This window comes from Sceloporus occidentalis, unplaced genomic scaffold, assembly GCF_023333645.1.
Source record: "Sceloporus occidentalis isolate IW3139 unplaced genomic scaffold, rSceOcc1.0.p SCAF_7, whole genome shotgun sequence".
NCBI lineage: Eukaryota > Metazoa > Chordata > Lepidosauria > Squamata > Phrynosomatidae > Sceloporus > Sceloporus occidentalis.
This window is the reverse complement of record NW_028316987.1, coordinates 915,301-939,846: the sequence shown is the minus strand read 5'-3', so window position 1 is coordinate 939,846 and position 24,546 is coordinate 915,301. Positions and strand designations below refer to the sequence as shown.

At 42.2% G+C, this 24,546-nt stretch overlaps 1 protein-coding gene across 6 annotated transcripts in view; it reads left to right on the top strand.

Annotated features, from left to right (window-relative positions):
- The window catches only part of LOC149308974 (liprin-alpha-3-like), a 75,739-nt gene that overhangs the window by 15,288 nt on the left and 35,905 nt on the right, over window positions 1-24,546 (top strand). For all 6 annotated transcript variants that reach the window (XM_089531535.1, XM_089531537.1, XM_089531536.1 and 3 more), the window contains exons 2-7: window positions 1,907-2,210; window positions 16,719-16,820; window positions 20,656-20,820; window positions 21,160-21,234; window positions 23,250-23,330; window positions 24,027-24,245. In XM_089531535.1, the coding sequence (XP_089387661.1) occupies window positions 1,974-2,210; window positions 16,719-16,820; window positions 20,656-20,820; window positions 21,160-21,234; window positions 23,250-23,330; window positions 24,027-24,245 (879 nt within the window). In that variant the 5' untranslated portion in view covers window positions 1,907-1,973. The remainder of the gene's footprint in view (window positions 1-1,906; window positions 2,211-16,718; window positions 16,821-20,655; window positions 20,821-21,159; window positions 21,235-23,249; window positions 23,331-24,026; window positions 24,246-24,546) is intronic.

The following is a 24,546-nucleotide window of genomic DNA, read 5'->3' as shown; positions in this document are numbered from 1 at the left end:
ATTAACACTGAGTCAAGCAGAGTGTGAAACAGCAATGTACTTCTTACATAATTCCTAACTCAGTGCAAATGTTACAAACCCATAGAATTTTGCACACGCCAATACCATCGCCCTTTCCTCATTTCCTTTGCCCTTCCAAACTGCAAGGAAAGTCACATTATTATTTCTATAAGGTATGAAAATTGTCCTGAACATTTGCAAAAGAGTTACATAAATACTATGGGTTACATAGGTTTGCATCCCAGCCTGGCTGGGATGTTGAGTCTCCAAGGTTGCCCAATGACAGTCTTTTATAACTGAACAACAGTTCGGATCCAGAGCCCACAGGTCTATGATCCGTGGGCCACACCATCTGGATATAAGATGGGGACATATATTAACATAGGGCATATATCATATTGACTATTATTTCTTCTTTAACTACTTTTGCAAGGAGGAAAAGGGCCAGGGAGTGTTTCTATGCAGAAATCATTTTGCATTGACCACTGACCCTATGGCCATGATATTTGGCTGTGCAATCTGTAGCCCTCCAGATGTTGATGAACTACTGCTCCCATGATCCCCCCACCTGATGGCCAGGCTGCCTGAGACTGATCAGATTTGGAGGTCTACACCTTGCCCAGCCTCGATCTAGGGAACCTAATTGTCCCAATATGGGGTGGGAAATAAAGGGTTAGGGTGGGGCTGGCTTTTGGCAGAGTCAGTTCCCCAACCGGCTCAGCCTCATGCCTGCCCCATGAATTATACCTGCTCTCCCTGTCCGCCCACAGAATTTATCTCAAGCTTTCTCTCTTCCTTCAGATTTTCTTCCTCTCCAGCCTGTCCAGCATTCCTACAGAACCAAGGCTCTGGCTTGGGTGTTGGTGGCAAGAATGTCATAGTAACATCTCTGATGCCATTATCTCCATTTGTAATACATTAGCAGAAATATATGTGTCATCTTGTCAGCTGACTTCAGGACTCATGGCGCTGGGCCTGTCTTCTTCCTCCCACACACAAGGGCAGTTCTTCTGTGTTAAGAGATCACAGCACTTGTGAGTTCATCCTACAGCTTGCCAGATCTAACTTGCTTGAAACTCTGGTGGGTTCAGACTCACTGTTTCAGTCCTTTGCCTTTAGGCTAATCTGCTCTTCCAACAAAATTATAGAATCAGATTTACCACATGGAGCCCAGAGACTCAACCTTCCAACATCAGAGGAAAACGGCAAGCTGTTTTATACCAGCTCTGACTAGTACTCTGTCTAGCCTAGAGTCGGACTGGTGGTGTCTTTTCAGGGTTTTAGAAATCTTTTCCCTCAGCTGCTATCTGATTCTTGGAGATGCTGGGAGCTGAACATGAGACCTTATGCATTGAAAGCAGGTGCTCCATTGGTGAAATGTGGTCCCTCTATCTTTGGATTAATACTTCTTCAAACCAAAATATTCTGCTTTCTCCTCTCTTTGGTTCTCTTTTCTAGTTCACTGACATTCAAAAGTGTTCTTCTTTCTTTCACAGACTTTGGAAAAGTTTCTTTGTTGGACTGCCACTCCAAGAATCTCAGAGCCAATATGGCCATACTCTCAAACCTGATTCTTTCACTGATGTATGATTCTGTGTGTATGTGCCTTCAAGTGGCCTGTATATTGAGGGCAACCCCATGAATTTCATAGAATTTTCTTAAGCAAGGAATATTCGAGCGTTGGATTTGCCAATTCCTTCCTCTGAAATATAGCTTATAATATTATTATGCGTTGTTAACTAGATTTAATTTTTTGATTGAATTTTAAAGATTTGATGTAATCATTCTTGGATAACTTCCATGCCAATCTTTGGGAGAAAAACATGATATAAATGCTGTTCTGCTGTCTTGGAAAATATAATCAATAAATACACCAAATAAATAAATATCTCTTTCTTTTCTGCAGGATCAAGGACTAAACTTCTCTTCCTTCCTGAGGAGGCCCACGGGTGCCCCTCCCCATCCCTCTTGGCATGATGATGTGTGAAGTGATGCCAACCATCAATGAGGACAACCGGCGTGGCTCGGCCTATGGGGCCGACGATGCCAACTTCGAGCAGCTTATGGTCAACATGCTGAATGAGCGCGAACGGCTGCTAGAGACGCTGCGTGACACACAGGAAAGCTTAGCCACCTCACAACTCCGCCTGCGTGAACTGGGCCACGAGAAAGAGTCCCTGCAGCGCCAGCTCAACATTGCCTTGCCACAGGTTAGAAGCAGGGACGAGAGGGAGGGCTGCGAGGTGATAGGGCTAGTTGGGAGAACTATGCTGATGAGCTGGAAAAGCATGGTTCTCTGCAAACCCCCTGCCCTGCAGATTGTACACGTCTGTGTGTATGTCTTCATAAAGGGAAACCTCTCCTCTTTGGGAGTACCCAGTGGTGTAATGGCAAAATTTGAGTTATAGGCAGTGGTGTCTGAGGGGTGTGTGTGTGTGGGGGGTGAACTACCTTGCCTTCTCCAGCTGCACAGACCGCTGCAGGCCCCTCACCAAAGGCCTTCAGGGTCTGGCACTGCTGCAGCCCCAACCCACCCCCCAGCAGCCACCACTATGAGGGGGGTAGTGTTGTGGTCTCCAGAGGGCCCATTTAGGGTCTTGTGTGTCTCCTGGGAGAGTGTGAAAGCACCCTTTCTCACTCACCCAGTAGCTGTACCAGTTTCTCTGGGTGTAATGCCCCACTGTGTGACACCCCCCCCCCCGGGGTGTCACCCACTGTGGTTCATACACTCCGTACGCTGTAGTGATACCACTGAGTACAGGCACTTGTTTTGACAGTCTTCCATAGCTATGATCCCAAGCAATAGGATGAGTCCAGAAATAGCATGTGGATCCATATCAGCAAACCAGTTTTAGCAGTTTTCATCCCCACTGTCAAGTCAATGGACCTTAAACATTCAAGGCCAAGCCACCTCAGAACACTTTGCATTGCAATAGGGATAACTGATTACAGACAAGATCCTGTTGGAGCATAAACCTCCACCTGCATACTTAACACTGATGATCCAGGAGGGGCAATTCTTTCTTCCCTGGCTGCTCAACAGAAGCTGGATGGCTGCCAGGTAAAACTTCACATCCTGACCACAAAAGAGCTGTGGATCTGCACTGAAGTGATATCCAGCTGCTGATGTACAGCCAGGGGGGAAAGATCAGTCTTTCTCCCCTGGCCAAGAACAAATGTTTCTCCTTCTTCTGTGACTGCACAATGGCATCTGGATAGTGCAAAACTCACTCCTTGGCAAATCAGGGAGGTGGAACTGCTACTGGGAGCCATCCGGCTGCGATTGTGAAGTTGGCACAAAGACATTGTACAAGGAGGTACTGGATACCTCTTTGCTAAATGCTCCCCTCCAGTACTTGTGCAAGCATAACTGGAGGTTATGCTATCATAAATCACCAACAAAATTCTCTGCCAATATATATTGTTGCTTGGAAAATTTGTTTTCATCCCCAGCTACTATTAAGATTGCAGGTTAGCTCAGAAGCAATAGCGAAGCCTGAGATGGAGGGCAGTAACTTAATTGTTCTTGCTAATTAAAACACCGCAGCAGTTTGATCCTGTAAGACCAGAGTCCTGTACAACACTGGATGTAACTTACGCATTAAAACACTGTGACCATGTTATTCCTTGAATGGTGTACATCTGTGTTTGAGTCCCAGATGGGGAAAAAGTGGGATATATATATATATATATATTTACAGGAGAATTAGGCTCTTCATGTTTCTCCATTGGCTCAGTAAACAACTGTTTTTAGAGGGATATCTGCATGGAGTGGGATAGGGAGGATCAGTAAGTGAAGTTTATCACATGTGGGAATCAATGAATTTTCATTATGGGCCCAACTCAGAGCTTGGAAATGTTACATTTTTGGACAATAGTTCCCAGAACCCCCCAGCTAGCATGGGGGGAGTGTATCTAAACAGCCCAATTATAGCAGTCTGATACATTTTGACTGTTATGGCACCATACTTTTGATTCATGAGATATGTAGTTTGGTGAGGTAATTGGGATTTCGTCCTACAGAGCTCTAGGTGCTGTAGTTTTTTTTTTTTTTCCCTTTCTATATGGTAATTTTATCTATTCCTCTTTTAATTGTTATTATCTTAGAATGTACGCCTTGGGCAGGCTTTTATTTACTCCTAATTTTATCAACTTTGTACAGCGCTGTGTATAATTACAGCGCTATAGAAATAAAGTTTAATAATAATAATAATAATAATAATAGTTCAAAGGAGTAGACTAGGGCTCTCTAGCAGAAAATTCTACGTACCTCTCCAGATTACATATCCCAGAAGTGGAGCCATGACAGAGAAAGTGTTTGCAAATAACTACAATAGTTTACTGTAGATACATCCACAGGGTAGTCTTTGTATTGGAAAGGGGATATTCTGGTGTTTGGAGGCTACTGAGGAATTTTTCCTTGTCCAGATGGATTAAAACTCACTCGACTCCTGCTGCTGTGTACATCAAGAGTAGGGGATATGTGGTATTTCAGGTGCTGTTCATCTCTCAGCTCTCGTCGGATAATATGAGCATGGCCAATGGAAGGGATGATGAGAGTTGTTATCTATTAACAAAATAAAGTGGGGGGAGGATGTGTGTTCCAGCTCTTGTCATTTTATTCTGGGAATGAACTAGAAATGCAGCCTGATGAATTCTGCATTACCCTTGTGCACCCTCTGCAAAATAAATGGCCCCCGGATGTCCCTAAATGCCCTTTAGATGGTACGGGGACAATTTCACCATGTTTTCTGTCTCCCTGGACCGTTTTAGGCCAAGGGAAGGCCTTTTTTTCAACAATAGGAAGTGAACAAAAGTTCCATCCTATTTTTTAAAACAGACTTTTCCTAGGCCTAACACACACACACACACACAAATATAGCAAAAATCCCCCCCCCCCCCCCGCTCCCTGGAAGGCATTTGGGAGCAAAAACAATGCTTTGAATTGCTGTTCTTAAAAATGTCTCTGGAGGCTTCATGTGGTCGCAGGCTATACAGTACTTTGTGTATCCCTGAAGTGTAGGTAGGATACAACCAGGCTGTCTCAGTGGTTCCTTGAGTGTAGTTCTTGCTAGATGTGATTGTGCGTACGCACTTTCAAGTCACCTGTTGACATATGCCAACCCTATTAATTTTTCATAGGGTTTTCACAGGCAAAGAATACTCTGAGGTGGTTTTGTCAGTTCCTTCCTCTGAAATATAGGATTGACCTTCTTCTACAGTTCCCTGCCCTGAGAATCCTTAGTCATAAATATGAGACCACCAACTCATGGCTCACAAGCAGCAGCTTTTATTTTTAATGTCATTTAGACATTGTCACTTGTATAAATAGAGAGCAGGCTACAGATGTAGGCAGTGGGATGGTGTGAAGACTTACAGGTACTAGGATGCTATCTTAGAGGTAGCTCCTTGTCATGTCAGGATGCTAAGGGAAACTGAGGAACAGGGCCAAGGGAAGATCATGCTTCACTAGAGAGCTGGCTGAAAGACAGGGAGGGGCGGAAAAGAAGAGCTGAACTGCAGAATAAGTCTCTGCTTATATGGATGATAGATATTGAAAAATATAGAGGTGCTACCACTCTTCTCTTATAGGACACAGTACACAATATCCTTCTATAATCTTTCTTTTGCTAAGAAATAAGGGCCAGTCTTCTCCATCAGCTATTTAGTTGAGTATACAGTCGCCCCTCCTTTCTCGTGGACTTGGGATCCGTGTTCTGGATTACGCACAGATGGATGACCTCCATTATTCTCAGTGGGACATGCCCCCACGGTGCGCGCCCCCCGCACTCTCGCAAGGGTGCTTCCCATTGAAGCCTATGGGGCTTGAATACGTGTGAGTGTCCATTTTCACAGGGGATCTGGAATGGATTGCCGACAAAAACAGAGGGTCCACTGTACTAAGTAACTTTTCCTGGCCCTTCCTCACAAACCTGATAGACTATGTACAGTCAGCCTCGCATATCCACATTTTTTCCCCTCATGGATTCAGGCATCCACGGCTTGAAAATATTTTAAAAATATATCAGTTCCAAAAAGCAAACCTTGGTTTTGCCATTTTATGTAAGGGAAACCATTTTACTATACCATTATATTTAAAGGGCTTGAGCATCCACAAGCTTTGGCATCCATTTTGGGGGGGGGGGGGGTCCTGAAACCAAACCTCAATGGACACCAAGGGCCCAGTGTCAATGTAAATACATTTAGGTTGCACAAATAATATTGTAATTTAAAGATGTAGTTTTAATTTTGCTAGTTGCTTATGTCAGAACTACTGCCATTACATTCAATGATACATGGTAAGGGTCCCCAGCTTTTTTGACTCATGGAGCCCTTTTTAGAATCAATTTCTATGGAGGCGCCTCTAAGAGGCCTACCCTATGTCTTACAAGTTAATGGTGTTTCTTATTCTTTAATTTCATTCAAAGTTTGTTTGTTTTTCATTTTCCAGGAGTGGCCGCAGAGCACCTGAGAAGTTTATTTATTTATTATTTACTTACAGTATTTATATCCTACTCTTCATCCCTAAAGACTCTCATAGTGGCTTACAGATAGTTATTCAGATGGTTCCCTGCCCTCAGGCTTACCATCTAAAAAGGGCTCCTAAGGTTGGGAACCACTGATATATAGGAATTAAGCTTTACGAGTAACATTAGTACAAAAAACATTACTAAGGATTCGGTATGGTATGGTATGGGAGAAGGTCAGTTGGGGGGAATGACACCATGAGTTACCACAGTGGGTGATGCCAATCCTAATGACACCACTGCCTATGTAGCTGATACCTGGTAAAGTAGTTTGTGGGGAGAGTTGCAATTGTGGCTCCTCTTCTGTATTCGTGATCATATACTGAACTAAGTAGCTGATGCAGAATACTGGCCAAAGTTGCATAGTACAAATATTAAGAAAAAGAAAACTTTCATAATGTGAGCTGTGGGGTATTGTTTTGATCTTAATGAGAATTTTCATATGTAATATGTCTTGTCCCATTAGAGGGTGCAGAATCAAGTGTGTTCCACGCTTAACACCCAGAAGTAAACTAAAATCAGATAAAACAGAATAAAATGTACATTTCTTATACAGTACTGGGTTGTATTAATATTAATGACCCCATTTAATTTGATATTAATTCCACCTTCAAGAACAGATTTCATATTCCTATCTGCATACCACTGAGATGTGTCACATTAGCTTTGTTGCAGGAGTTCCCATCATCCTTGTCATTGTCCATGCTGGGTAGGTGAAATTAATGTGCTTAATTTTTGAGGAAGCATGGAAATTTAGGATCCTATAGAAGAAGTCAGTGTGGTGTAGAGGTTTGAGCATTGGACTACATCTCTGGAAACCAGGGTTTGAATCCCCTCTCAGCCATGGAAACCCACTGGGTGACCTTGGGCAAGTCACATTCTGTCAGCCTCAGAGGATGCAAAGTCAAACCCCCTCTAAACAAATTTTGCCAAGAATTTCCCATGATAGGTTCTCCTTAGGGTCATCATAACTCAGAAAATGACTTGAATGCACACAAGAACAAAAACAACAACATAGATCCAACACCATCCCATTCCCGATGTAACTTCAGAGTGCCTTTCTTTGGACTGTACAACCAGCAGAAGCACCACCAAGTCCTTTTATACCTCTGGAGCTTTCCAAACACATTCTGGGATGAGACCTCTTCATATACAAACCCTTGCAATCCAGACAGGCTAGGATGGCTTTGCTCTTTGGTTGAGATACAAACTTTTAATCCAGCTAATAACGCTTTAATTTAGTTCTAGGAGCCTTATCAGACTAGACGAATCCTGCTCAGAAATGGGATTTTAAAAGTAGAAAAAAACCCGCAAATGTGGGAGGTTTTTTCAGACGCATTTGCACCAAACAGCAGTAACGCAAAAATAAAGTTCCTGAAAGTAAAAAGGTGTTGTTGTTGTCCACTTTCCATTCACTCTGTTTTCGCATTATTGCTGTTTGGAAGAAACATCGTTCAAAAAACCTCCCGCATTTTCAGGTCTCGCACAATCCATTGTCATTGTCCATTTTAGCTAAGGCACCTGGCCAATGAAGTCCAAAATATTTAGAAAGTCAGAAGTCTTCAGTCTTTCGTTAAATGGTTGACTACCTTGATATTTTACAAATTAGTCTGATATTATACTTTTTAAAAAAAAGCAAATAAGAGTCTGTGTGTGCATGGCTATCTCAGTGGCTGCTCCTAGGTGTGTAAGCTCCTTCCCTAGGGAGGCTTTGGATGGCTCCCTCTTTGCCCTCCTTATATTGGCAAGTGTTTCCGCCTTTCTGTCCCAACAAACTTCAAAAGCTTTTAATTATGTGCTGTTTTGTTAATTTGTATCCTTACTTAATGGATATGTTTTAAATGGTTTTAATTCTATGGATACTTTAATTGCTCTTTAGCAATAATTTTTACCATTTTTTAAAAACATATGCCTTTGTAATTATTTTTAACTGTATTGATTTTAATTTTTGTAATCCATCTTGAGTCTCATTATTGGGGAAAAAGTGGGATATAATTGAATTATAGTAATCATTTTTATAATCTTCATATTCTTAAAAGAAATACACATTTAAGAGACAAACAGGCTTTTCCCTGGTTGATGCAGTGCTTTTAATATTTAAGAAAGTGATCATATTGTGTGGCCGGATTGGAACCAGGCAGTATTATACTTACGGGGCAGCACTGGGCAACTGTGGACCTTCACTAGTTTTGGGATTGCATCTCCCATAATCCTTCACCATTGGCTGTAATGTCTGGGACTGATGGGAACTGTAGGCCAGAAAAGTTTGGAGGGACACTATTGCCCACTCCCTGCTCTAAGCAGGATTCTTCCTTTGTATATAAAAACGGTGGTTGTCTTTGCACATGCATGCACACACAAGTGCATAGAAACCAAGCACTATTATCTCAAGTTGTTAACAACAAGTTGATAGCAACTGGAAGAGTTGCTCCTTTTCCTGCTTAAAACAAAACAGGAGCCCTGGTGGCGCAGTGGTTAAATGCCTGTACTGCAGCCATTCACTCAAAACCACGAGGTTGCGAGTTCAAGATCAGCAAAAGGGCCCAAGCTCCACTCAGGCTTGCATCCTTCCGAGGAGGGAGCTAAAATGAGTACCCAGACTGTTGGGGGCAAATTAGCTTACTTGCTAATTAGCTTACTTGCTGTTCACTGCTATGATCTTTGGAATAGCGGTATATAAATAAAACAAATTAAAAGTCATGATATGGGTTGAAGTGAAAAAAAATCACAGGTAGATTAGCAAAATGAATACAGTTACAGTTTGCTTTGTCACTCCAGTACTAGACAGGAAGATAGAGATGGCCAGCACTAAAATAATCATAGAAATACATTCAGCAAGGCTTGAATGTCCATTTCAGATGACCCCAGAACTTTAATTTAAGGATTAAGCAGATAGGGAATGAAAAGCCTAGGGAATGAAAGACCTTATTAACTGTAAAGTCTGTGAAAATCTGCATAACTGCAACTGTGCTGTGGTCCATAACATTTAATATAGAATCCAATGGCCTTATTAGAATTCTGAAAGCATCAAATTGTCTTCCCACACCTTGCTTCAAAGAAAGTCCTAACCTAAACAGATATGATCCTGATAATGCGTTCATGTTTTGGGTTTGTTTTGGTTTTTTAAAGAAAGTGGGCTAGAGAAAAAAATTGCCACATTTAACCTTCTTGACAAGATTTGTTCAGAGGAAATTTGCCATTGCCTCCTTTGAGGCTGAGAGAGTGCAACATATCACCTATTGAATTTCCATGGCTGAGTAGGGATTCAAACTGTGGTCTCCCAGAGTCGTGGTCCAGCATTCAAACCACTCTACCACACTGGATCTCTAGGCTATTTCCAGACAAGCCTCTCGTCACAGCATCACCCTGCCTCATTCATGGAATTTAACAGTGGGAACCAGAAAACATTGTTGTTTTTCCATGTCCTTGCTTTGCTTTCTTGGCAGAAAAAAAGGTCTGCCAAGGTCAGCTATGCAGGAGCTAGACAAGATCCTGAAATGTAATGAGATATAATTGAATACCAAAGTCAGAATCATTTATGCCATAGAATTTCAGGTGTTTATGTATGGTTGTGAAAGCTGACAGAAAGAGAATCAACTCATTTGAAATGTGGTGCTGGAGGATAGATATTCTAGACTGCCAAAAAAACCCCAAACAAATTGGTTCAAGAGAAAATTAGACCTGAACTCTCACCAGAAATAAGTATAAACTGGGACTATCATACTTTGAACACATCATAAGATAACTTACTGAAAAATACAATAATGCTTACTAAAGATGAAGGCAGCAGGAAAGAGGATGAACACATTACAGATTGAATAATTCAGTTGAGGAAGCCACATAGATCCAACACTTGAGCTGGCAAAACCATCACAATGTTGTTAATAGTGCTCTTTTGGAGGTCTGTCATTCATAGCGTTTCCATAAGTTAAAGATGACTGGACAACATATAATAATAACAAGAAAGAAAAAAATGGAAAAGCTATACAGTGCCATTTGATTTGTATACAGTAGGTCCTGGGTATCAGCTGAGGTTTGGTTCCAGGACTTCACATGGATAGCAAAATCTGTGGATGCTCAAGTCCCATTAAATACAATGGATAGTAAAATAGTGACCTTCATATAAAATGGCAAAATCAAAATCAGCTGATCAGCTTTTTGGAATTTATATATTTTTTGAATATTTTCAAGTCGTGGATACTTGAATCCATGGATATGGAAGGCCAACTATACTAGGAGATCCCTGGAGGCATTATTTCTGGTCAGTTAAAAAAAGCCAGGAACACTAGGGGGAAAACATGGGAAGGTTACAACCTGAAGATAGTAAATTTGCACGAATGAGGCGATTTAGTTGCATCATAAAAGCCTCACATGGAATTAACTAGCAACTTGAGTCTGTGGGCTTTTTAAAAAACGACATTCCACTAATTACCAAAGCACAGAATTTAAAACATACAAAAGCAAGTATAAAATATTTATTTCCATATTTTCTAGATTGACATCTTTGGATAGGAGTATTGAGGCATCTACAGATAAGATATTTTTTTCATCTCTGCTCATTGACCTTACCTTGCAAACTGGTATTTCTCTAAAGTGCAAATAAAAGGGTTGAATACTATAAACTACCTTCAGGCCATTGTATTTTCAAAAAGTGGTAGACAAGTGTGGGAAGAATGGTTATACCTGTAGTAAGCTTGTAGGCACAGACTATCCTCTTTATCTTTTACAGTTCTTTGAACACATTGTTGGACTGCAGCTCTCATGATACCTAATTATCAGTTATGCTGGCTAGGGTTGATGTGAGTTGCATTCCAACAACATCTACAGAGCCATACAATCCCCATCTGCTTTAGATGCTTTCTAAACAAATAGGATGCTAACTTTACTCTGTAAATCAGCTACTTTTGTATTCTTCCAGATGATGGGTTTTGCATTACGGTAAATATTGCACACTTATATCATGATTGAATGGAAAAGAAATAAAAAGTAATGCAAAATTATCACTGTGAAATGGTGACCACAGAACTACGAAATTAATCATATAAAAATGGGAGTTTGCCCAGATTGTTCAACTGTAACTTAAATTCAAAAGGCAAAATTTATCAAAATTTAGATGTCTGATTAAAAGAAAGCCAGAAGTTCAATTAAAAGGCTTGTGTCCCTTCAGCAGAGTTGAAAGGCATTTAAAACCACTGTGACAGAGCATCAAAATATATGCTTAGACGAGAAAACATACAAGCCAACTGTGGAGGTACCAATGTGATCAAACAATAGGTTCAAGGAAGCTTTTTAAAAAGATGATAGCAGTCATGCCCAGGGGAAACTAATCTTGCATATTTGTGGCAGGAATCTGCTGTGTACAGCACTGATCGGCTGATGTTTGTGACATCAGACATGTTTCTCACCTAGGCAGTTTTTCAACCTTTTAAAAAAATATTGAAAGAAAGCAATAAGCAAATTGGATAAACTTGCAAGCTGTGTGTTTAAAATAAGCAAACAACCCACCTGAAGTATGTGGGAAAGTGTAAGACAGATGACTAAATCAGCATATGAATTGCTGGTAAATACATCTGTCCAGTGAATTGTAAAGCCATTGAGGTGGGAGAGTGGGAGCTGCACTTAGCCCTGAAGAAGTGAAGAACACAGCCTTGTTTTAAGTGACATTTGCATTCACACTTAAGGTCTTCAGCAATGCAAGCAAAAAGCTGCCTGCTGGGTTTTCACACTCAGCATTTGGGATATCTCTGGGGGAAAAGTTGGAGGCATAAAAGGCATATGGCCTAAATACCCTAAACACACCAGATTTGGCAAAACCACCTCTGACTATTCCTTGCCATGAAGTCCCCATGAAATTCATTGGGTTGCCATAAGCGGACAGGGGGCTTGAAGGCACACACACACACATACAGATGACATATGCTGTGAAACTTGGATGGCGAGTAGGCTGTACAAGGTAGCCTACTGGGTTCCTTTTGATCCCAATTTTATTAAAAGTAATCCAAGAAGAGATAATTGCCTGAATTGGAGGAGGTCTCTCGTTCATAGGGTTGCCATAAACTGAACTCAGCTTGATGGCAGTTAACAAAGGCAATAATAACGCCAACATTTCTGCTGGAGTGATGGCAGTAGGGTAGACTAACATGCTAAACCAAGTATTTGTTTCTCCAATTGTCTTGATTTGACAGGGACAGTCCTGATTAATTTTATGTTACCTCACTTCTTCACTTGCTTTTAAAATGTCCCTATTACTGTCTCATAAAATCATAGAATCATAAAGTTGGAAGAGACCGCAAGGGCCATCAAGTCCAGCCCCCTGCCATGCAGGAAATCACAATCAAAGCATCCCCGAGAGATGGCCATCCAGCCTCTGCTTAAAAGACCTCCAAGGAAGGAGACTTCACCACTCTCCGAGGGAGCTTGTTCCACTGTTGAACAGCCCTTACTGTCAGGAAGTTCCTCCTAATATTGAGGTGGAATCTCTTTTCCTGTAGCTTGCATACATTGTTCCAGGTCCTAGTCTCTGGAGCAGCAGAAAACAAGTCTCTTTCTCCCACTTTACCCTCTTTATCTTCAGCTTGCTAGCTGCTGCAAATGGAGCTCAGATTGGAAAAATATCTTGTGCTCAATTAATTCATCAGTGGGAGAGGAGAGAAGGGAGTGAAATCTTGCCCTTCCCAATAGGCTCAGGCAAAAGCCAATTTCTGCAGCCTCTCCTAGATTGTGTTTTCTTCTTCATTAATAATTTTTGCCAACTTGACCACACTCTGATGTTAAAGTACTTGGTCACATGTAGCAGGTTTTCACTTGCTAAATGTTGGTGGGTATGTATGGGGTACCGATGATACAAAAGTGTTAGATGTTGTTGTTTTCTGCTCTAGTCCATTGGCTTTCAGCCTGGTCAATTGCACCATTACCACTGCAATAATTCTCTCAGTTGGGCTAGAGTGGGAGACATCAATTATGGCTAGTCTAGGGCTGATTTTCTTCCATAAGAACCTATGATGCTGCCAAATTCTCCCTCTTTTCGTCCAGTGATAACATTTCACCTTCAACATTTCACAGATGACAACCAGGAGACATATAAGGCCAGGCAACATCAGAATGTGGTGAAGATGGGGAAAGGTATTATTGAGGAAGAGCACACCGGCCAGGAGAGGTTGCAGCAGTTTGCTTTTGCCTGAGTCTACAGGGAAGAGCAAGATTCTGCCCGCTCCTCTCCTCCCCCCAACCCTGGTTAATTCAATGCAAACTATCTCAACACTTTGCTCTTCCCTGTAGCCTCACTCACATCTTGCCCTTCCCTGTAGACTCAGGCAAAAACAAACTGCTGCAGCTATTCTGGGCCTCTGTGTTCTTCAATTTCCAACCATTGAAGTAAACTGAGGATAATGGAGGGGGGGGGGGATGGAAGCAAGAAAGAGAAACTGGGACATTTTAAAAGCAGCTGAAAAAGTAGGACCATACAGAATGAATTGGGACTGTCCCTGCCAAATCAGGAGAATTGAAAGGTGTGCAGTGGAAGGGGCCCAAATCATTTCTTGTTTTGAGAAATTAAGTTAAAAGAGAGGACTCTAGCAATCTATATAAAAGGTGGACTGTTTCTTCTTGATGCTTCCAGGAGAGGTCAAAGGCCCCCAAACAGTCTTGAGGTTATGTGTGGCTGCAGGGCTACAGTTTGCCTACCACTGGGATGGGAAGGAGGAATATGTGAGAGCACTCTCTGTTTCACCTTTATTAATGGAGGAATTGGGACTGATGTGAAACTGGATGTCTGCAATCAGAGTTGACTATTTATAATGGGTGGGCTAAGTGCGGACAGTATATTTTCAAATGGCCCAAGGTTCAAAAGATTTTCCCATTTTTTTTAAAAAAAATAATATATTGTGACCTTAAAATGCCTCCAGAATTCTCTATGGGATGTGAAGGGTAATTTAAACATGTTTTTGCCTCCCCTGACATTTTTGGCTCAAAGGGATGAAACCCACTGTCTCTTCCCCAGAGGAATGCAAAGGCAACCCCCTTTGAACAAATTCTGCTAAGAAAAGCCCATGATAGGGTCTCCTTAGGGTTGCCATAAGTCAGAAATGACTAGAAGGCGACAACAGCTACAACAACAACAACAAGCCCTTTTTTAAAAAATGAATTGATCTGGGAGTGACTTCTGGGTCACTTCATGCCATAAAATTTCTCTCCTGGGCCTCAAATGTGGTGAAATAATGCACTGCAGACTGTGTTTCAGGGGCATTTGGAGGAGAAAAATTATTTTTGGCAGAGATGTAGCAAAAAGGTGCAACCATACAAATCCCTAACCCTCAAACTAGTGCTAATTTGAAATATAATGATGTCTTGGTTTTTGTTGTTTTTCTGTTATTTTGAGGCTGAAATTATTAAAATAAAATATTGAAAGATCTAATTCTGAATCTTCTCTAATGTGATACTATTAAGTAGAGCTTTGTAAATTACTTTTACGGACTAAACCTGCCAGACTTTCTTAGGCATTATCGCCTCTGGCAATACTATCTGGGGGATTCTGAGCATTGTAGTTCAAAAAAGTATTTTTCCCAGGGTCTGGTTAACTGGGGGTTGAGCCATGTAGATGTTTCCATCTAGTGGCTGAGCAGTATAATGGCTCAAACTGAAAATCACACTGGAGCCAAAAGTTAGGTCTGTGGGATGCTTTTAAAGAACATTACATTTCTCTTCTCCTGTTATTTTAAATGCATGGAACCTAGTGTTTCAAGATGAGAAAACACAAACCTGCAATCATTCTTTTCAAGTCTGTAATTTTAGGTACGCAAGTCTCCAAATGAGTTCCTCTTGCTATAGCTTCAGGATACAGAACTTGCAGCTATGGTTAGGAGGACCATTTCTTAGTCATTGGTTCATTTCAGAAACTCCCCTATCAAGACTTTGGACTCTACATGTTTTCTTCTCCTCTTTCATCATGCACTTTGATTCCCACTCTTCCTTCCCGGCTCATAATATCCATACTTTGTTAACATCCCAAGCAGGCAAACTGTGATTGCCGTGATTTATAGTACTTTCCAATTCTGTTTTGCATGGATCACTGTGACTTTTGGTAGCCACCTTGTGCCTGATTTGGATGCTGTAATAGGCTGCAGATGAACCAGTAAATGAGTGTGGGATATTTAGCCTGCAAGAGAGGCCAAGCCATTACCTCTGAGCCAATTCATTCTTAGTTAATATAATAATAGGTCATTTGCAGTCCATTGGAATTTGCTCAGTAAGACACTAGGTAGTGTCAGCTTGTGGCTTATTGAATTCTAACTTATTGTATTTGAATGTGTCCCTGCCATTTGGAAAGCACAGCTTGCTTGTTGGCTTATGAACAACATACTGTATATATTCATGTATAAGTCTAGAAATTTTTGTTAAAAAATTGACCCTAAAAGGTTGGATTGACTTATCCATGGGTCATTGTAAGTACTGGGCTTTAACTATTATCAAAAAATGAACCATCCCCTGGTGAAAGGTTAGAGATTAGTCCATCCTCGGAGCACCTGAATGAAGCATCAACCCTTTTACTCTCTCATCCATCCAGCCTCAAGGGGAGCAGAAACAGTTATGCCTGCTGGAATTTTGTAAGTTCGTTCACATAATTTTTCTTTGCTTCATCCTTTACATCCTTTGTTACATGCCCCTAGGTTTCACCCTCAATTTATTCATGGGTGATATCAAAATCCATAATTTTGGCCCTTGACTTGTATATACGGAGCAATGATTTGTTGTTGCATCCACATCCTGTTTAAACCATGGATTATTGTTACATCCAGGAGAAGAACTGTGGCTTGTCACTAATTTGTTTTTCCATCAGCCAGCCCTGAAAAAAGGAACCAACAAAAGGGACAACAGAGAACCAAGTTAGAATGGAAGAGAACAAACAAATGTGCTAAATCTAATAACATTTAGAGGACTGGAATTTTTTTCCAGAAAAAAACACACACAACCATTCTATTTTTTCAAGAAAATTCTGCACAATGATAAGGAATATGTAGCCCATCTGATGTTACTGGACTGCAGCTCCCATGATTTATCACCATTGTCTGTGCTGGTTGGGGTTGATAGGATTTATTGGAAGGCCTTGCATTCCTCACTCCTGTGGTAGTCCAAGGTGAAAAGATAGAATTGCCATTGTCTTTCCATACAACAATGACCTGTCTTCTCCACTAGGAATTTGCTGCACTTACTAAGGAACTCAACTTGTGCCGGGAACAACTGTCGGAGCGTGAAGAAGAGATATCAGAGCTGAAGGCAGAACGAAACAACACGCGGGTGAGTGGGGAAAGGTTGTGGAGGACTGGCTAACAATTTTGTTTTGAAACCCAGAATTTGCCAGATACTTGTATTTTGCATGTTGTTGTTGCTATATTTATTCATAAACATTTGTATAAAAAGGCAGGGGCCTTTTCCCCAGTTTGAGCCTCAAAGGTTGCTTACAACATATTAAAAAACAAATAGTTAAAAATTCACAATATGTAAAAGTTAAAAAGTGATTAAACTATCAAAAAATTAAAACCAATTAAAATATAAACCATTAAAACACACACACACACAGAGAGAGAGAGAGAGAAAGAGAGAGAGAGACTCTAGCACAACAAATAGAAAAATCCAGCACATTGATTGCATAGGATTGGCCTTGTACACTCAGTTCTCAAAGGCCTGTTGAAACAGAAAAATCGTCACTTGCCTTTGGAAAGATACTAGGGTAGGTGCCAGTCTAACCTTTCTGAGGAGGGATTATCAGAGCCTGACAACAGCGACGGAGAAAGTCCTTCTCACAGAGAAACATATTGGGGTGTCATCAGCATACTGATAACACCGCGCCCCGTGTCTCCGGATGATCTCTCCCAGCGGTTTCATGTAAATGTTAAATAGCATGGGGGACAAAATAGCTCCTTGAGGGACGCCAGATGTAAGCTCCCTCTTATCGGAGCAAGAGTTCCCCAGCTGCACCATCTGGAATCTACCCGAGAGGTAGGAGCAGAACCACTGGAGCACAGTGCCCCCGATACCCAACTCCCTCAGGCATTCCTGAAGGATACCATGGTCAATGGTATCGAAAGTCGCTGAGATGTCCAAAAGCACTAACAGGGGCACGCTACCCCCGTCCATGCCCAGACGGAGATCATCGACTAATGCGACCATGGCAGTCTCAACTCCATAGCCCGCCCGGAAGCCAGTTTGAAATGGGTCCAGAAAATCCGTTTCATCCAAGATCGCTTGAAGCTGGAAGGCAACTGCCCTCTCGATTACCTTCCCTAAAAAAGGCAGCAGCGAAACAGGTCGATAGTTGTTTCGAATCAGGGGGTCTAGAGAGGGCTTTTTTAGCAGAGGTCTAACTACTGCTAATTTTAAATTAGATGGAAATCGCCCTTCACTAAACGATGTATTAATTATGCGGCACAGCATAGATGTTACCGCAGACACCCCCCCCCCCCCCGAGCCGTCAGCCATGAAGGACAGGGATCGAGAGAGCATGTCGTCTTCCTAACACTTCTAAGAATCTTGTCCACATCCTCGGTATTCACAAACTCAAAGTGATCCAGTTTAATAGAGTCCATGGAAGCTCTGGATGCCTCTCTTATAGGTTCTGAAAAAATGCTGGCGTCGAGATCAGCCCTTATCCGAGAGATTTTATCCGCAAAGAAGTTGTTAAATTCGTCACAGCAGGCCTCAGATGGTTCTAATATAGGGTTCAGGGAGGGGGGCAGTTGTGTCAGTTCCCTCACTACCCTGAACAGCTCTGCCGGACGCGACTCCACGGATGCAACACGTGCAGCATAAAACGAATGTTTTGCTGCACTTATTGCCACTCCGTAAGCCTTCAAAAGAGACTCAAGGAGTGTCTTGTCGGCTAAGTGCTGGTGTCTTCGCCAGTTGTGCTCTAGTCGTTGCACGGCCCGCTTCCTTTCCCTGAGATCTTCTGTGTACCAGGGTTGCTTGTTGGAAGCAGGCCGGAAAGGACGCTTGGGAGCGATACTGTGTATAGCCCAGGAGAGATCTTTATCCCAGGTGTCAGTCAGGGCATCAACAGAGTCGCCGTCAGTTCCAACCATATAGCCCTCTAGGGCTTCTTGGAACTTTTTGGGTTCCATCAGCCTTCGAGGGTGGACCATCCTAATAGGTCCTCCACCCCCGGGGGGGATTTGGGTAGAAGCCTTTAGTCGAGCCTCAACCAGGAAATGATCCGTCTATGATAGGGCAGAGATATTACATAACTCTGCCCATGGAGTGCCCATGTCCGTACTAAAGACGACATCGAGTGTGTTACCAGCGCAATGCGTGGGCCCTGAGACTAATTGGGACAGGTCCATGACAGTCATGGTAGCCATGAACTCCCGAGCCGCACCTATTGGACCTTGACTGGCCTCGAAAGGGATGTTGAGGTCCCCCAGGACCAGATGCCACAAGGCAACCTGTCCCAACTTGGTGCCTTCCCAGATAGGTTGGATATCCACCTGGCTATCATCCTCAGCCTGCATGGAAAATCATCATGCTGACTGAGGATGATGAAACTTGTAGTCCCTTACAGATGGAGATCAAGGTTACAAATGGCTGTTGGAACTTACCTGAATCCTGTGAGATTCAGGTGCATCATTGGGGTGGTAAGACAAGAGAGGAGAGAGCTGGCATCCTATGCTTCTGGCTGATGTTCAACATGGTTCCTCAACTGGTTTTGACTGGGAGTGAGCAGATCTGGGAAAAGTTATATTTTTTGAACCATCATTCTCACAATCCCTCATGAAAGTGGCTATGTTGGCTGAGAGATTATGAGCACTTTAGTCCAAAAGAAAATAAAAGAAAACACTTTTCTAAACTCTTGGTGGAAGGATGGCAATACTTTCTTCTCAGCTGTTGGCCTCATCAAGGAATGATGAGAACTTGACTTGACACTTCTGGTTGTGATGAGAAGTAGGATGCAGCAAAGCTACCAATCACATTAACTAGGTCATTTCCCACAACTTGCTTCTTCATGTAGGCAAATTGAACTGAATGGGACCTCTCAGACATCCACAGCCAATCCCTCCCAACCCACATGCTCTCTCTTTTTATGGAAGCAAAGTTTATCCAAGGACCCAGTTACAGAAGAAAGTTGAAAAAATGTGTGTGTGTGTGTGTGGGGGTGTCTTTCATTCCCAAAAAGCTACTAAGAAAATCTGACAGATATATACAATAGCTCTATTCTACCTGGTTCTCTCCAGATGAATAATGGTCTAAATCACTCATCATCCTCTTCATTTCAAAGTGTACTGGCTGAGGATGATGAAAGTTGTTGTCCAGCTCATCTGGAAGTTGATAAACTGTAGAAGGCTGACGAGTTACATTTCGCTAATTGTTCATTATTTTATGGATCAAAGGGGGAGAGCCATTTTAGATCTTTGTTTCATTTTTCCTGTTGGGACAAGAACATTCCTTCCCTCCTCCTTTCAATGTTTTTCCGAGTAAACTTCATAGATATATCTGTGGTGTTCTTCAGTCTGTAGCCTTCTAGATTTCACATATATAGCCACGTTAATCTGTAGAATCAGTATGTAGAGAGATTTTGTAGCACCTTGGAGACTATCTGAAGGGAAGAAATTGACAGAATGAGCTTTCATAGACTTAAGTCTACTTCCTCGGATGCATCTGAAGAAGTACACTTAAGTCTGCTAAAGCTTATGCTGCCAACTTTTTTCTTTCCGTTAGTCTCAAAGGTGCTACAAGATCTCTCTACATAGCCTTCTAGATGTTGCATAACCAACCCCAGCCAGCATGGATAGTGGTCTAGGATGAAGGGAGTTCCAGTCTGATATTTGGAAGGCAATCCTTTCCTCAGGCATGTGGTAGACTGTGTTATTTCACATGATAGCAAAATTGCCTTTCTGTCACGACTGCTTGAGAAGGTTGTTTCCCCACTGCAGCCTCAAATTTAATTTTCACGTTGGTGTAGTAGGTGGTCCTTTGTAAAAGGGAAGAGAAAGACATGTTTGAGCAGCAAAGCAATGTTTTCACAGTGTTCTGGTGCTGTGGAAATTGCCGTGTCTGATATCATTCCTCTCCAGCTACATGCAGCCATAGTATTACTTGGTCAATCCCTGAGCTACCTTCTTTGTTTATGTCTCGCCAGCTGCTGCTAGAACACCTGGAATGCCTTGTCTCACGACATGAACGCTCCCTCCGCATGACGGTGGTGAAACGACAAGCCCAGTCACCGGCTGGTGTTTCCAGTGAGGTGGAGGTGCTGAAGGCCCTCAAGTCTCTCTTTGAGCATCACAAGGCCCTGGATGAGAAGGTGAAGGCAGGGCACATTGCTGACAAGACAAGAGGTGGGCTAGAGTGGAAATTTGGCCAAGATACCAAAACCCCAAGGAGAGGCTTCGCTTGTAACAATACTGAAGTTCGAAGTGCACCTACTTTGCCACTATACAAAGTTTTGCTTGCCAGGAGAAAGTACAGCAGCCATCTTTTGGTGATGGAAAATAGTATTTAATTGGTAGTATGGGTTTTTCCCTGAGGTACAGTCATGACATGGATTAAGGGATATGGAACTACTGAAAATGGAGAGAGTGTGGTTCTTTCTCTACTGTTCTACTGATGCTAATTCATGCCTCTTTGTTCTGGTGCATGGCAGGTTCGAGAACGGCTGCGTGTAGCATTAGAGCGGGTTGCAGTACTGGAGGAAGAGCTGGAGATCTCCAATCAGGAGGTATGACAAAGGTTTTTCTCGCACTTGCAGTGGTAGAAGATGGACCTGAAGAATGACAGAAATGTATTTTTTGCCATGCAAACATGTGACCCTAGGGCAAGACTCCAAAAGAAATTTCAAAAAGACGGTGGATTGAAATGAATAAAGGGATCATGGCATTGTGGGTTTCATTATGTTTCATGGCCCTAGGAGCCCCTGAGGTTAAGTAGAGAGTTGATTTAAAGTACCAGTGCTGGTGGATTGCATTAGTAAAAGGCTTAGAAATGATTTGGCTTGCCTTACACAGTTGTGTGAAGTCTTTCACTAAGGCAATTTCCCCCAGCCTGGGGATGCCTACTGTGTGGTGCAACCCTGAACCTTTATGAGAGTGGTGTTTGTTCTATGCTTATGTGTAAAAGGGGCTACAAGTGGGGAGGGACCTGTCTTATAACAGTGTCCTTTGGACACTTTCCCCCACTTTCAAACAGCACCACATGCAAATCTATGCATGTTAGGACACCTGCTACCTAACGTCTGAAAATGGTGCTGCAAACTTCAAACACATGAACACATCAAATGAATCCTTGACAATTAATTTTTAACATTTTAAAAGCCAAGTGACTCCGAGGCACACTCCTTTGGGTTTCCTGGTATGCATGCTAGATTTGAGGCATCTAAATGTTATGCTCTTGCTGTGACATACAAACACAACCTCTTTTACTCTTTTTCTAATATTTCCATCTGTCCTTCATAATCTATAAGGAAACTTAATAGCAAAATAAAGTCTAGACTATCAAAAATATTGATGGCAATACTATGTGTATTTAACTATTCTGTTATTATTATTATTATTATTATTATTATTTGATTTTCTTATATCCTGCCTTTCTCCCAACATAGAGACTCAAAGCAACAAGCTCTATTAAACATACAGAGCAATCACACTGGCGCCACGCGCCAGCAGTGGGGTGGCCCCATCCTTTTTTTGGCTGTCATCTCACCCATTGCTGGTATGCAGGCCTTAAAATATCCAGAACCAATATGGCCCTGTCACAGCAACTATAGCAAAAGGAAATTCACAAAAAGCCTATTATGACAAAAAGGCAACTAATTATTCCAAGTGCTCTCAGAAATAGCAAGACTGTAATGTGTCATATGACTCCCATTTATGAAGGAGCCAGGCAGGTCTCCCATGGAAAAGTTTCCACAGTTTCTGTGCCAGTTCTAAGAGGTCCCTATCTCACATAGCTATGCATCTGACAGAGGGGAGAAGGTTCACATGGAGGACATCAAAATATTATCTGTTTCTATGCAAGTCTCCTGAACATGTGTTTGGCATCTACCCTCTGGACTTGTCTTCCTTTGATGCCTCATTGGTGGCAGCAGTAGTAGTCCAGCTGTCAGAAGGCCTGTGGGGAAAGCATGTTTGCTTCTGCCATGTTTTATACCCAAGAGCAAAGCTAAAGCTTTTGCATCACTAGCCCACATCTGCCCTGGCCTAAGAAGTAATTCAGTTGCCTTGTCTGCTCCCAGAAGCTACTGTTCAGTGGAAAGGCAGTCAAGTTACATGAGGGCAGTAACTTGTAAATGTTAACTGTGTGTAACTTATAAATGTTCAGGACAACACTTTTCAAAAACCCCAGACAACAAGGCCACATGTTGTCTGGGGAGTACTGAGAGTTTAGTCCTAACAGGTAACATTTGCAGACTCTAAGTAGTACTATGGGTTGGTTCCAAATTTCATCACACTTAGAGTGGCCTCATAGGAATCACTAGGACTTAGGTCATGACTGTAAAATACATATATGTCTAAGTCCAAATTACATCTGGATCCAACCTGTGTTCATTTGTTGCAGCATAATAAACAGAATTTAATATGAGTGTTGTTTTCCTTGAGTGGAAGACACTCTATGCCATGGCTGAAAGCACGTATTTTTGTCTCAGAGTCAATTGCCACCACTCTCTCATTCATTAATTTTAATTTCATTTTAGACATGACTGCATGTCCTTCTTTTTCTCCACCCTACTGTCTGCAGTCTCTCTCCCTTCGTGAGCAGCTCGCCCGACGCCGATCTGGTCTAGACGATCCCAGCAAAGATGGAGATGCCCAGATTTGTGTAAGTGATATGGAAAAGAAAATTTGAGGGGGAAGCAGGGGATAGGGGAATAAAGTGTGTGGGGAGGGTCATAGAGAAGGTTATTGAAGACATGGAAGCACACATTCAAGGTGATCTTGTACAAGAGGAGAGGTCAGTTTTCACTTCCATATTTTGAAACTTCTTCCATGCCCAAGTATTTTTATTCTGAATGGCCTCATTCTTCCAGGCTTCTCCTTTTCTATTTTGTGTTCCAGTGTCCTCCTTTCTTCCTACTCTCATCTTTCTTCTTGTTCAACTAGTCATCCCTTCCCTTTATCACAAATACTTTCCTCCCTCCCTCTTTCCTACTGAATGCACTTCAGTGTCAGTTTCTCTTTTTCCTCAATTGTCTATGCTTTTTGAGCTTTTACACTAGCTCTACAAAAAGTCACCTTAGCCTATTAAGTAGGTGATTCAGGAAGTCTTCCAGGCCATCATGTTTATAAGCTAGAGTGGTGTCAAGCTCAGCTGTGTCTTGGAGAGACACCAGATCAGGTGGATTGTTCTGCTGTAGGGGAGTGTTTGTACATGGGACATCAGCAGTCCAAAGAGTTCTAAAGAACTCACATTTCTTTAGACCAGATGGAAGAGCTCAAAGGGACATGTGGTGAGAAGATGAGCAAGGGCAACATTTATAGCATGAAATAATTCCTTTTCCTTCTGTTGATTCATCAGGCAAATGGATCTGGCTCTCTTGACTTGGGGCGTGGCGGTCGGGAATCCGAACTAGAAGAGGTCTTGGAACGTCAGCGAGGAGAGCTATCTCAGCTGAAGGAGCGACTTACCATGCTCTGTCGGCAGATGGCAGAACTTGAAGAAGAATTGGCCACAGCCCAGCGGGATCTCATCAAATCTGAAGAGATCAATGCCAAGTTGCAAAGAGACCTCAAGGAGGTAAATAACAATCCCTGATATCCTCCTCTGCACTTCAGATGGTAGCGATTGGGGATGTCTTTCAGCCTGAGGTCCTTAGGGCTGAATTCTGGTGGTGTGCAGGGCCAAAGGCAAAAGAAAGAAAGAAAGAAAGAAAGAAAGAAAGAAAGAAAGAAAGAAAGATAGATAGATATTGGACCAAAGACCAGCTTAAAGCTCTTACTGTCAGTAACTATGACATAATAGGGGTATTTCAATCTTGTAGAATGCAGGAGAGAGACCATACAAAAGCTGAAAATCTCCCTCCTTGCTAACCTCTGAT